The 14,403-nt window shown below is 45.0% G+C and overlaps 1 protein-coding gene across 3 annotated transcripts in view; it reads right to left on the bottom strand.

Annotated features, from left to right (window-relative positions):
* Positions 1–14,403, bottom strand: part of LOC143930105 (pancreatic lipase-related protein 2-like) — a 102,257-nt gene that overhangs the window by 43,314 nt on the left and 44,540 nt on the right. For all 3 annotated transcript variants that reach the window (XM_077454060.1, XM_077454059.1, XM_077454061.1), the window contains exons 7-9: positions 13,932–14,042; positions 12,631–12,735; positions 2,972–3,090 (exon numbers count right to left, since the gene is read on the bottom strand). In XM_077454060.1, the coding sequence (XP_077310186.1) occupies positions 2,972–3,090; positions 12,631–12,735; positions 13,932–14,042 (335 nt within the window). The remainder of the gene's footprint in view (positions 1–2,971; positions 3,091–12,630; positions 12,736–13,931; positions 14,043–14,403) is intronic.

The raw sequence follows: 14,403 nt of genomic DNA, 5'->3' as shown, positions 1-14,403 counted from the left end.
TCATTAGTCCAGCCTACAGCCAGCCACTTTTGGCTATTTAAACGACTTTGCTCATTCCCTCCTTGCCCTCGATTGGTCAATATCTCCGGTGTGTACCTGTGTATGACTTGGCCTGACTGAATTCTCTTCTGATTACTGTTCCTAATTTTTGGCTCCTGACTATACTGACCTCTAGTTCCCTAATCCTGGCTCATCTGATTACCCACTCCGGCTTCCAAAACCTGGCTTCTGGTTTTGACTATGTTCCTGATCTGTGTTATTTTTCCTATTACGTTAATCACTTCAGCCCCAGAAGATTTTACCCCCTTCCTGACCAGAGCATTTTTTTGTGATTCGGCAATGCGTCATGCTAACTGACAACTGCGCGGCCTTGCAGCATTATACCCAAACAAAATTGACGTCCTTTTTTTCCCACAATAGAGATTTCTTTTGGTGGTATTTGATCATCTCTGTGGTTTTTATTTTTTGCACTATAAACAAAAAAAGAGCGACAATGTAAAAAAAAAAGCAATATTTTTTACTTTTTGCTGTAATAAATATCCCCCAAAAATATATAAAAAAACTAATTTCTTTCTCAGTTTAGGCCGATATGTATTCTTCTACATATATTTGGTAAAAACAAAATCGCAATAAGTGTATATTAATTGGTTTGTGCAAAAGTTATAGCGTCTACAAAATAGAGAATAGATTTATGGCATTTTTATTATAATTTTTTATTTTATTAGTAATGGCAGTGATCTGCGAGACTGCAACATGCGGTGGACAGATTGGACACTTTTGACACTATGTTGGGACCATTGACATTTATACAGTGAAGATCAGAGCTAAAAATAGCCACTGATTACTGTGTAAATGTAACTGGCAGGGAAGGGGTTAAACACTAAGGGGGGATCAAGGGGTTAACTGTGTTCCCTCAGTGTGTTCTAACTGTAAGGGGGATGGGCTACCTAGGACATGACAGAGATCACTGCTCCCGATAACAGGGGAACAAAATTCCTGTCATGTCACTAGGCAGAACAGGGAAATGCCTTGTTTACACAAGCATTTCCCCGTTCTGCCTCTCCTCATTGTGATTGCAGGCCACTGGAAGACATCAAGTACGCGGGACCTGTGGGCATGCTCCCGCAGTGCTAGCTTGTGATTACGAAGGGACGTACAGGTACGCCCTTTTGCGCACCCTTTTGCGCACCCGTGCCGTTCTGCATCGGCATGCGGTGGTCAGTACCGGTTAAAGGTGTGATTTTAACTTCATTTTCTGTCTCTGCCTGGTTTGTGGTTCCTGACAGTGAAGAGAATAATTGTCACCAGAACAAGTGTCCCCATTAAGAGATTTCTTCTCAATTGCCGTTCTGGGAGGGGGGGGGGGGCAACATTTTGGCTCCCCCCCCTTCAATCCCAGTGACAGTGGTCACCAAGATAAATTGAGAGTTTGTATCTCTCTAAGCCCCTGTACACACGGTCTGAGATTTCGACAACCAAATCCGTCGGATTTTCTCAGTCGGATCTTGTACGAAACTGTTGCATACACACGGTCGGACTAAGGCCGCGTACACACGGGCGGACTGTCTGACGGACTTCCGCTCGTGTGTGGGCTTCAGCGGACTTTTTCAGCGGACAGTCTGGCGGACTAAGTCTTTCGGAATTTCCGTAATATTGTCCGTCCAAACTTGGTTTCAGCAGACAGTCCACGCGTGAGTAGGCAAGTTGGACGGACTAAGTATGGCGCATGCTCAGAAAGGATTTACACGTCCGAAGGTTGCATTGCAGTGTATTGGACGTCATATTTCTAGTCCCGTCGTACGTGCTGTATGATGTATGCTGTATGTTGCATCGCGCAAGCTTTCAGCGGACTGTCTGTTCGTCGTGTGTGGTCAAGTCCGTTCATTCAAAAGTAGGACGGACTGTCTGTCGGATTGTCTGACGGACTTAGTTGGACGGATAGTCCGCCCGTGTGTACGCGGCCTAAGTTGTCAAAAAATCCGATCTTTCAGAACTTAAATGACGTAATTTCGTTACGATGGGACTACATTCAGGCTAGTAGCCAATAGCTTTGATGTAGGAATTTGATCTGAGCATGCGTGGCAATTGGTCCGATCAAAATTCCCTACACATGATCGGAGTATGTCCGACCGGCCCAGTTGGTCGGGAAATATTTCCAACATGTTGGAAAATTGGGTCTGACGGATATTCCGACGGAATCAGTCCGATGCATACCACACACAGTCAGATTATCTGACGACACGGTCCGATAAGACGCATTCCGACGGATTCTCCGACCGTGTGTACAAGGCTTAACAGGGATATAGCAATAAAACCTGACAAAGCTTATAATCCGTTGCTACTGTGTCCAAAACTAAAACAAGGTGTGGGCTTTAGATATATTTCAAATAGGAATGAATGGAGGAAATACAAAAAAATTATCTTTCCTTTCCAATGCATTTTTCCATTTCACTGTTCTGCCCAATTTCATCTTCCCAGCAACATCTATAAAAATAATATTTTTTTTATTTTTTTGCCTGGAGATCCACTTTAAATCCAATTGTAAATCTAATTTATAGCAGTTTCTCCAATTTATGAAGCTGCTCAGTTTCTACAACAGTAGCCACTGCAGCATCTATTTGGCAAACTGTCAGACTATAAACAGCATAAATCCGGCACTGCCCAGAGAGGAAGCAGATGATTTCCTTTTAGTGCATTTGAAAAGCTTTTCCTTTTTTTTGCAAGAAAAAAAATTCCACAATTTTTTCATATCATATTTACAATTGATAAAAAAATGTAAGAAAGACAATGGGAAATTGTAAATTAAAAATAAATAAAATGTGAATTAGCACAAAATTAGAGATTCCATTTCTAACAACCAATCAGAATTCTTGTTTAAATTCTTGCTACTAGCAACAGCTTCAGTTCATTTTCTGTTTTCTATCTCCATCATATAGGGCAATCTATCAGCACTGCACTAAATAAAACTTACAGCCGTGAAGTCCCTGTAGCTGCTACAGGGGTAGCTGACGAAGCCGTCAGGGAATCGGATGCTGTGCGTGTAATAGAGGAACGATCGGAAGTGGCTGCAGGCCAACGTCTTAAACATGCCTGCCAATGAAAAATATATATTTTGCTGCTTAATATAATACACAGAGAACTGGATCTTACTTCTATAGCTCACTACACACGTTACAGTTTGAATGTACTATCTGCTTTTGTTTTACCACTATATAGTAAAAGGGCCTATCTGACTGGATGTAAATTTAATGGATAGATTAGGTAGATCCTCATATCACAGTTTTGGTAGATCTAAATAGTGATGGCCGAACGGTTCGCCCGGCGGTCGTTTCGCGGCGAATTTCCGACATTCGCGGTCCGCACGTTCGAACGCCTTTTTCCGTCGTTCGCCGCGGCGGACTTACGTGTTTAATGTATACAAGAACTTTAACCTTTGGTGACACGTTTATCATGTGATACAGGACAGCCAATTGAGACATGACAGCACATGGACACTTGTACATTCCCCCTAACCTATAAATACACCCGATCCGGTGGCCATTTTACATTCTTTCTTCTGTTACGATAGGGACAGGTTCCTGTGTGGAGTAGGGAGAGATAAACCACTAGCTATTTGGTACACAAAAGTTCTTTTCAGGACTGGTATAGGTGTTAGGTGTTGATAGGTTTGCTGTGCTGCTGATTCTTGCAGCAGCCTGAGTGTCTTTTGTTAGTTTAGAGAAAGGGAAAGGACGGTGTATGCTACAGGGACAGCCAGATTAGTCTTTCATCATCATCATCATCATCATCATCATTAGCTGTTACTATCAAGGTCCACAAAAGAGCTGTTCCAGTAACCACTAATCGTTCTCTTTTTTTGCCAATTTGTATAGGGACAGGAAGGAAGCAGTGTTGTCAGGCAGTGAGGGTAATTTTAAAGACTTGCTGTTATTATTAGTTCCACAAAGGTTCTTTTCAGGACTGGTATCAGTGGTACAGTAATAGGCTTGTACATGTATAATATTCTTTCTTCCAAATATAGAAAGGATATTATACTTGACTGCTGCCCTTCTGCTGCAGTCTGCTAAACATTCACAACTCACTTGTTCCACAAAAGTTCTTATAAGGACTGGTAACTTGGTATAGGGTGCTACGGTACATAGGCTTGAGTGCGGTACAGTCTGCTGTTCTGTAAGGACCGCTATCGGTCCACAATAGATAGGGTTGACGTGCACCACTGCTGACCGCTGCCCTATACTGCAGCAGTCCTTCAGCGGTATAGGGACTGACGTACAGTCTGCTAATCACTAACACACAACCTGCTTGTTCCACAAAAGTTCTTATAAGGACTGGTAACTTGGTATAGGGTGCTACGGTACATAGGCTTGAGTGCGGTACAGTCTGCTGTTCTGTAAGGACCGCTATCGGTCCACAATAGATAGGGTTGACGTGCACCACTGCTGACCGCTGCCCTATACTGCAGCAGTCCTTCAGCGGTATAGGGACTGAGGTACAGTCTGCTAAACACTAATACACAACCTGCTTGGTCCACAAAAGTTCTTATAAGGACTGGTAACTTGGTATAGGGTGCTACGGTACATAGGCTTGAGTGCGGTACAGTCTGCTGTTCTGTAAGGACCGCTATCGGTCCACAATAGATAGGGTTGACGTGCACCACTGCTGACCGCTGCCCTATACTGCAGCAGTCCTTCAGCGGTATAGGGACTGACGTACAGTCTGCTAAACACTAATACACAACCTGCTTGGTCCACAAAAGTTCTTATAAGGACTGGTAACTTGGTATAGGGTGCTACGGTACATAGGCTTGAGTGCGGTACAGTCTGCTGTTCTGTAAGGACCGCTATCGGTCCACAATAGATAGGGTTGACGTGCACCACTGCTGACCGCTGCCCTATACTGCAGCAGTCCTTCAGCGGTATAGGGACTGAGGTACAGTCTGCTAAACACTAATACACAACCTGCTTGGTCCACAAAAGTTCTTATAAGGACTGGTAACTTGGTATAGGGTGCTACGGTACATAGGCTTGAGTGCGGTACAGTCTGCTGTTCTGTAAGGACCGCTATCGGTCCACAATAGATAGGGTTGACGTGCACCACTGCTGACCGCTGCCCTATACTGCAGCAGTCCTTCAGCGGTATAGGGACTGACGTACAGTCTGCTAAACACTAATACACAACCTGCTTGGTCCACAAAAGTTCTTATAAGGACTGGTAACTTGGTATAGGGTGCTACGGTACATAGGCTTGAGTGCGGTACAGTCTGCTGTTCTGTAAGGACCGCTATCGGTCCACAATAGATAGGGTTGACGTGCACCACTGCTGACCGCTGCCCTATACTGCAGCAGTCCTTCAGCGGTATAGGGACTGAGGTACAGTCTGCTAAACACTAATACACAACCTGCTTGGTCCACAAAAGTTCTTATAAGGACTGGTAACTTGGTATAGGGTGCTACGGTACATAGGCTTGAGTGCGGTACAGTCTGCTGTTCTGTAAGGACCGCTATCGGTCCACAATAGATAGGGTTGACGTGCACCACTGCTGACCGCTGCCCTATACTGCAGCAGTCCTTCAGCGGTATAGGGACTGACGTACAGTCTGCTAAACACTAATACACAACCTGCTTGGTCCACAAAAGTTCTTATAAGGACTGGTAACTTGGTATAGGGTGCTACGGTACATAGGCTTGAGTGCGGTACAGTCTGCTGTTCTGTAAGGACCGCTATAGGTCCACAATAGATAGGGTTGACGTGCACCACTGCTGACCGCTCACCTATACTGCAGCAGTCCTTCAGCGGTATAGGGACTAAGAGTTTTGTCACAGGGTCATTTAAAAAATGACATGCAGAGGAAGAGGCAGGCCCTTCCGCAGGGGTGGTAGGGGTAGGGCAGGAGCAACAGGCTTGAGCCAAAGTGGGAAGTTGCAGAAGGTGTGTTCAATTACTTTAAAGGATGCACCAGACTTGGTTGAGTGGCTCGCTCAGCCTTACTCTTCTGCACCCTCCTCATCCTCTCGATCTGCACCCTCTTCTTCACTCTCTGCTATGTGCACCCCCAAAGACACTACCACCAACAACACGACCACCACCACCACCACCACATACCTTCCGCTTGAGTCACTGGAATTATTTTCCGATCCATATCAAGAGGACATTTCTGATGCGCAGCCACTCTTGGTATTGGATCAGGAAGAGGAGGTAGCAACAAGCGCTACTCAGCAGTCTGACGCCAGTACCCAGATCAGCCCAAGGAGGAGGTTGGTCCCCGGTGTTGCTGCCTACTCCGAGATCTCTACTTATAGCGGTGGGGAAGGTGACGTTGATGATGACGTGTCTAGTGATGTCACGTGGGTGCCCACAAGAGAGGAAGAGGAGGGGAGTTCAGAGGGAGATATGGACCAGCAGATAGGGAGGAGAAGCAGCAATGACTTACATTGCACAGCAGGGACAAAGCAGACTGCAAATGTATCAGGAGCGAGTCATCGACCATGTACGGTCACATCTGGCGCTCCCAGGACACCGGCACATGGCTCCGCAGTGTGGGCTTTTTTTAACGTGTCCGCTGCTGACAATAGCGTTGCCATCTGCAATCTTTGCAGTCAACGCGTTAGTCGCGGTAAGCCCAATACTCACCTAGGGACGACCGCCTTAAGAAGGCACATGAGCAGCCATCACCGAGCCCAGTGGGAGCAACGGAACACACAAAGCCACACTGCAGGCTCTCACCGTCCAGCCTCGTCTTCTACTTCTCCTTCTCCTCTCTCCTCACAATTGTCCTCCACTCCACCTTCCATCACGCCAAGCTCACATTTTTCTGCAAAAAGGCAGGCTTCCGTGGGCCTAATGTTTGAGCGTAAAAAAATGATGATGCCGGATAACCCTCTTGCCCAACGGTTGGCGGCTGGCTTGTCAGAACTCATAGCCCGCCAACTACTGCCATATAAACTGGTGGACTCGGAGGCCTTTCGCAAATTTGTGGCCATTGGAACACCACAATGGAAGGTCCCAGGAAGGAAGTATTTCTCAGAGAAGGGCATCCCAGAGCTATATGGCCATGTTCAGCGGCAAGTTAATGTATCTCTGGCACACAGTGTCGGTGCCAAGATACATCTGACCACAGACACGTGGTCTAGCAAACACGGGCAGGGAAGGTATATCAGTTTTACTGCCCACTGGGTGAACCTTCTGACGGCCGTCAAGCATGTAACCCGTGGCACCCGTGTAGATTTGGTTTTACCGCCACGGATTGCATGCAGGCCTGACTCTTCTTCTCCTCCTCCTACTCCATCCTCCTCCCTCTCCTCCTCAGCTGCCTCCTCCTTTTCCGCTGCTAGCGTCTCTTCCACTGCACCGCCCAAGCTCCCCAGAACCTATTCCACATGCCAGGTGAGACGTTGCCATGCCGTGCTGCGTCTGTTGTGCCTGGAAGCAAAGAGCCACACTGGCCCGGCACTCCTTTCAGCTTTGCGTTCACAGGCAGATGAGTGGCTAACACCGCTCAATTTGACAGTTGGTAAAGTGGTGTGTGACAACGGTGCCAATCTGCTTAGCGCATTGAAACAGGGCAAAATCACGCACGTGCCGTGCATGGCACACGTCTTAAACTTGGTCGTGCAGCGATTCCTTGTCAAATACCCTGGGGTCCAGGACATCTTGCGGCAGGCAAGGAAAATCTCGGCCCATTTCAGAAGATCTTACACGGCCATGGCTCGCCTTGCTGACATTCAGCGGCGACACCATCTGCCGGTCAGACGTCTTATTTGCGATTGCCCGACGCGATGGAACTCAACCTTCTATATGCTTGATAGGCTGCTCCAGCAGAAACGTGCAGTTAACGTCTACCTGTATGAACTCTGCGAAAGAAACGGTTCTGGGGAGCTGGGTTTTTTTTCACCGCGCCAGTGGCTGCTCATGCGCGACACATGCAGACTTCTGCGGCCATTTGAGGAGATCACCAAACTGGTCAGTCGCAGCCATGGCGCCATCAGTGACATGGTACCTTATGCCTTCTTTCTGGAGCGTGCATTGCGTCGTGTCATTGATCAGGCTGTGGAGGAGCAGGAGCGGGAAGATGAGGAAGTCGCAATGCTGGATGAATTCCCAGGGGGGGCTACTCTATCTGAGACAAGTCAACAACAGGAGTCTGATGAGGAGTCAGAGGAGGATGGTGCCGGGGCGGATGAGCAGGAGCAAGAAGAGCATGCTTTAAACCTTTCTGGGATCCCTGTTGTGCGTGGATGGGGAGAGGAGAATGAAGAGGACGACATTATCCTGGATGATGAGCAGGAGCCAGGCCACCACACCGCTTCCACTTTAGTGCAAATGGGGGCCTTCATGCTCCAGTGTTTTAATAGGGACCCCCGTATAAAAAGCATGAGGGTCAAGGACCAGTACTGGGTGGCAACGTACTTAGACCCCCGGTACAAACACAAAATGGCGGAAATGTTACCGCCGTCGCAGAGGGCTGTCAGAATGCAGCACTTCCAGGCCTTGCTTCGAGAAATGCTGCATTCTGCTTTTGCGTGCGCTGGCAGAGGAGCAATTCCCACTCCCAGAGAAGGATTTGCGGGTACCAATCCAACAGCGCCTGCAAGAAGAGGCCGGTTTGAAGATGTGTTGGTGACTTCGGATATGAGGTCATTCTTTCAGCCGACCCATCGACAGGTGTCATCCGGATCCAGCATCAGGGAACGCCTAGACCGTCAGGTGTCCGACTACATTGGGTTAACGGCCGATGTGGACGCTCTGAGGAGTGATGAACCCCTAGACTACTGGGTGGGCAGGCTTGACCTCTGGCCAGAGCTTGCCCAATTTGCAATCGAACTGTTGGCTTGCCCCTCATCCAGTGTCCTGTCCGAAAGGACGTTCAGCGCAGCAGGGGGGATTGTGACCGATAAGCGTACTCGCCTAGCTCACCACAGTGTTAACTACCTCACATTTCTAAAAATGAATGAGGCATGGATCTCGGAGGAATTCAACACATGTGACCAGTAGACCATGTATATGTCTATAAACTATTTTTTTAATCAAGCACACAGACCTTCTTAATTCATTTGGCTCACTTCCTTGACCCAAAAAAGCACACCGTACTATATGCCCCTACCCTCCTCTTTGAAGAGGTTGAGCGGTGTCATATTTCTACTGGGGCTGCTTATGATATCCCTGTGCTGTGCTGACTTCCTCCTGGGGGTTCTTATTATGAAGGGATCACACTATCCCTGTGCTGTGCTGACTTCCTCCTGGGGGTTCTTATTATGAGGGGATCACACCATCCCTGTGCTGTGCTGACTTCCTCCTGGGGCTGCTTACGGTGCTGCTGTCAGTGCTGTATGTCACGGTGCTGCTGTCAGCGCTGTATGTCACGGTGCTGCTGTCAGCGCTGTATGTCACGGTGCTGCTGTCAGCGCTGTATGTCACGGTGCTGCTGTCAGCGCTGTATGTCACGGTGCTGCTGTCAGCGCTGTATGTCACGGTGCTGCTGTCAGCGCTGTATGTCACGGTGCTGCTGTCAGCGCTGTATGTCACGGTGCTGCTGTCAGCGCTGTATGTCACGGTGCTGCTGTCAGCGCTGTATGTCACGGTGCTGCTGTCAGCGCTGTATGTCACGGTGCTGCTGTCAGCGCTGTATGTCACGGTGCTGCTGTCAGTGCTCTGTATTACGGTGCTGCTGTCAGATGCCTCTATCACGGTGCATGTGTCATTCCGGTATGTCACGCTGCTGGTGATCATCTCCTGCACCCTCTTCTTTGCCTACCCTGGTCCCTGACCTTCCCTCTCCTCCATTGCCTTCATTAGCTCCATAGTCCTGAATTGTTAGAACAATTTCCCAAATAAAATAAAAATGCTTGTAGTTATCGATCCCAAATTCACCTCATACATGTATTATGTCATTGTCCAGATGGTGGGACTACGTTTTACCCCCTAATAATTACCACGTGGCCGCAAATTCGACATGAAGGTTTGCAAAGTTCGCCTCCCATTGAAGTCAATGGGGCCCGCGGCGAACGTTCTGTTTCGCGAACGTTTGGGTCCGTTCGCATTTCGCGTTCGCGAAACGTCCCGTCGGAAGTTCGTCCATCACTAGATCTAAACCTTATTGTATAAACACAGATTGTAGGCAGATGGAAGGTTCCCCCTTCCTAGTGCTGGAATGGTGACGTAGGGTGCCCCTTATAAGGTGGGAGGAGTCTCAGATTAGGGCATCTTTTTCTTTTTTGAAGTCTGCTTGGTGCCACAGGGGAGGGACACAAGAGGAAGTCCTGTGTGCTCTTCCCTTTGGGACATGGATAGAAAGATACTTGCTGTTTTTATGCGGGTTATTCATGTTTCCCAAAGACTTCTATTAAATCACATTTTTTTGGTGCGTTTTCTTGAAGTATGCCAATAATTTAGCATGCACGGCTTTTGGTGCACTTTACCAAAATATACCAAAACACAATCTCATAGATGTCTATGGAAAACTGCGAGCATGGGTACACCCTGCTGCTCCAGCACTGGGGTTTGGCAGTGTGCAACCGCCCCCAAAGGTTAATTTGAATCTGAGAGAGGAGAGAAAAAGAAGCAAAAGAAATCAAATGGAAGAAAAAATAAAGGAATGGAAAAGGAATGAAGGAAAATATATACAAAATGTAATTAAAACAAAAGAAAGGCAGGGCAAAAGAAGGGAATGAAAAGCATGGGGAAGGGAAAGGGCTGGAAAAGAAGGGAAATGTGATAGAAATAGAAAGAAATGGAAGGGAAAGGGAATGGAAAGAATAGTGAGAAGGACTGGATAAAAAGAAAGTAAAGGGAAGCAAAGTTAAGGGAAGAAACAAAGAATAGAAAGGTAAGTAAAGGGAGGAAAGAAGGAAAAGGAGCAGGAAGGGAAGGATAGGAAAAAAGCAAAGGAAAGTACATAGAAAGGAAAGGGACACAAAAGGAAAGGAATGAAAGAAAAGCAAAGGAAAGGAATGGGTAGAAAACAAAGTGAAGGAAAATAAATGCAAGGGAAATGGAAATTAGGAAAAGAAGAGAAACGAAAGCAAAGGAAAAGAAAAGGAAAGGGAAGGGTCAAGGAATAGAGAAAAGAAAAGAAAGAAGTGCCCCTAAGTGTAGTAGTAGGTACAATTTATTATAGCCCCCATATTAAGTTACTCACAAGCGGTAGATATAATACAGGGTCTTTATCAAGGTAATTGCAGGGGGGTCTGTCTGTATGCTCCTCGTGCGCCGAGTAGACTGAATGTCTCACGCTGTGGGGAAACAAAGCTTGTGGATGGGAGAAGTCCTCTGTAGCCATCTCACTGTTCCGGATTCCAAGATGGACCGCAGCGTGGATTGCAGCATAGCGCAGATGGTATGAGGAGTGCTGACATGGAGTAAACACTGTGTGACGCATTTCGGAGCATGTGCCATGCTGTGTATGAGCATGTGCACTCCTTTGTCAAGCTAGAGATAGGACGGGAAGCCTGGTAATATATATATATATATATATATATATATATATATCTATATATATAGATATATATATATTTACTTACAATTTTATTTTTATTTCTATATACATTATTAATATTCTGCTTCTTGATATGCTGCAGTTAACCCGAGTTTAAATTGGTGCTCAATAATCAATATATATTTTTCCTCAAAGGGTGTTTTATACCACCAAATTAATATCCACATGGTATCAAAAACACCCATATGTATAGCGTTTGAGTTGTTCCAATATGCAGATATGTACTACTGTACACTTGACCCTATATAACTATCAGATAATATTAGGATGGTGTATAAAATGATCCAACATTTAATTTTTTCTAATTTCTACATATATTTGGTTTAGGTTTTTTCAATTTTTTACTATTTATTATATATATATATATATATATATATATATATATATATATATAAAATATACATGTATATATATTTTATAGTTCTATATATTTTTATTTACCATTTATTAAATATATATTTTTAATTTAAATTTAATTGTATTTGTATATACATTATTTTATTTATTAATATTCTGCTTCTTGATGTGCTGCAATTAACCCGAGTTGAATGACATAACCTGCTTATATGTGGCTGCTACTTTTGGCTCCATAACTTTAAACACCAGGCTCCCCATCCTATCTATAGCTTGACAAAGGAGTGTGCATGTTCATACACAGCACGGCGCATGATCCGAAACGTGTCGCACGTGATTCTCAACCAGCCTCAACCAAAATGCTGCACTCAGCATTCATTCTGCCTCTCTAAAATATTCCACCCCACCTATGGCATGTCATGTGCTCTGTTTAGCACAGTTTTGCTCAGTTGTTTGCAAAATGTAAAGCAGCCCTAATCCTTCTGTAACTCTCTTTATCTATGAAAACTAAAAGCAACAAAAGTGAAATAAATTGGTTAAAGCTTTCTGGGTTTCAATCTTGTACACAATAGTAATAGTTTCATAGTTAGGAAGGTTGAACAAAGACACCAGTCCATTCTAGTTCAACCTGTATGGGTGTGTGGTGTATTTACTGTATGTCTCTACCACTTCCCATATATAGTATCTGTATATTGTGTTCAATGCACAACACAGGTCTTCCCTATCACCCTTCTGTATAAATATGTGTACACTGTATATATGTACACTGCATCATAGATAATTACCAGGCGCGCTAAATGGGAATGGCAGCTTATTAGGACACCCCGCCATATGCTGGCCTCCATTCGGGTAAAAATCGAAATGTCCAATCGGTGTTGCTATACCAGCCCCTGGAATAAAGAACATGATACTGATTAACATTTCATTGTCTTGATGTGTATGTACCACAGGACAGCCAGAGCCAAGCAGGTGATCAGGATGTCACGCTCTCTGACCTATATTTGGTCCAGATTGCAACACTGCACACACAAGTAGATGAGCCCTAATGGTGGGTATACATGCTTCATTTTTATTATCTGATTGATGCACAGTTGAGTCAATCAGCCAGGGCAGAATATTACGGATTGCGATTCCTCAATTGGTAGTTCTGAGATGCTTGGGTCATGAATTTTATCACAATTACCAATCCGATCATGAGATTGCATGGTGTCTTACAATTATATGTTCTATGTTATGAACTATAGATTTTTTATTCCTATCAGGAGAGATTGTTTAGAAAAATAAATAAATCATTTGTCAAAGCATGTATACCACCATAAGAGACAACAGCCAAGAGGCACAATCAAACACAACACACAATCCCATATTGGTCCTGTGCTGTCACATATTTCATATGAACAATCTTTGTACAGAAACCGGTTCCAGTTACCCAGACAGATTTGTCAAGCTGTCTTATTGTCCATTTGGTTTGTATCAGGAACATCTCTTTGTCCTCTCTTCTTTCTTATATCCCTCTGACCCCATCCTATTTTTCTGATCTTTTAGGTTGCTGTGGGAAATCTGAACATACATGGAGCTTCTGCAAATTGACAGCTGAAACCTCCTAATGTCGTCATAACTGCTAGTCATGCACAGTGCACCTCATAGGAACCTTTGATAAGAAGAAAACTAAAGGAAATAAATGGTCAGGGGCATCTATAACTTTTTTTTATAAGGTAAATGTGGGGTTTTATTCTAACAGGGGTCAACACACCGACCTTTGTGTCCACCAGTCGCTGTATGAGATTCCAAAAGCTGGAGCAACAGTTCCAATGATAAATACCCTTATGTATCCACTACCTGCCCAAGCCAATTCTGGCAATTCTGTCATACATGTAAAAATCTGTTTGTTTGTTTTTTTTATAGAAAATTACTTAGAACCCCCAAACACTATATATATATATATATTTTTAAGCAAAGGCCCTAGAGAATAAATGGTGGGTGTTGCAATTTTGCTATGCATGTGCATGTTTCCCTGTTTTTCTTAACTCAGTCCCTGGATTTATCTTTAAGCTATAGGAAAAAGGAGAGATGTACTGAAAAATACCAATTATCATCTTTGTGTCAGTGTGAATGACATCCACAAAATCAGCATCAGAGGAATCAAGCCGGACTTCTTCTACTGTGTTTTCAAAGTAAATCCGAGCTGGGTCCAGACCTGCAAAGAGGAAGATTCATTGTAAGAGCATGGAAATAAATGGTCACTTATGGCATATCAGGAAGAGCCATTCAGAAAATGCACAATCCCCGATTCGGTTCATACATATCACGTGTCGAACGCAATGCTTGAGGGCTGAATCTAGCCTGCCAAGCCATTTTTTATGTTGCCCTCGCACACAGGGCTTTTTTTAAGCTGGATCATGGTGGAACTCCATTCCACCAACTCCAGCTCTCGCCTTCTACTCCGAACTTACCGCTGTCATTTGTAAACACAGAAGCCTGCTGTGCTCTGTGTTTACAAGGACAGCTTTCCTTTCAGTGGCTATCGCAAATCACTGCCTGCCCTGAAGTCACGGCAA

The sequence above is a fragment of the Lithobates pipiens genome, unplaced genomic scaffold, assembly GCF_037356315.1.
Source record: "Lithobates pipiens isolate NorthernLeopardFrog02 unplaced genomic scaffold, aLitPip1_a1.2 Scaffold_25, whole genome shotgun sequence".
Taxonomy (NCBI): domain Eukaryota; kingdom Metazoa; phylum Chordata; class Amphibia; order Anura; family Ranidae; genus Lithobates; species Lithobates pipiens.
This window is presented reverse-complemented; position numbering and strand designations above follow the sequence as displayed.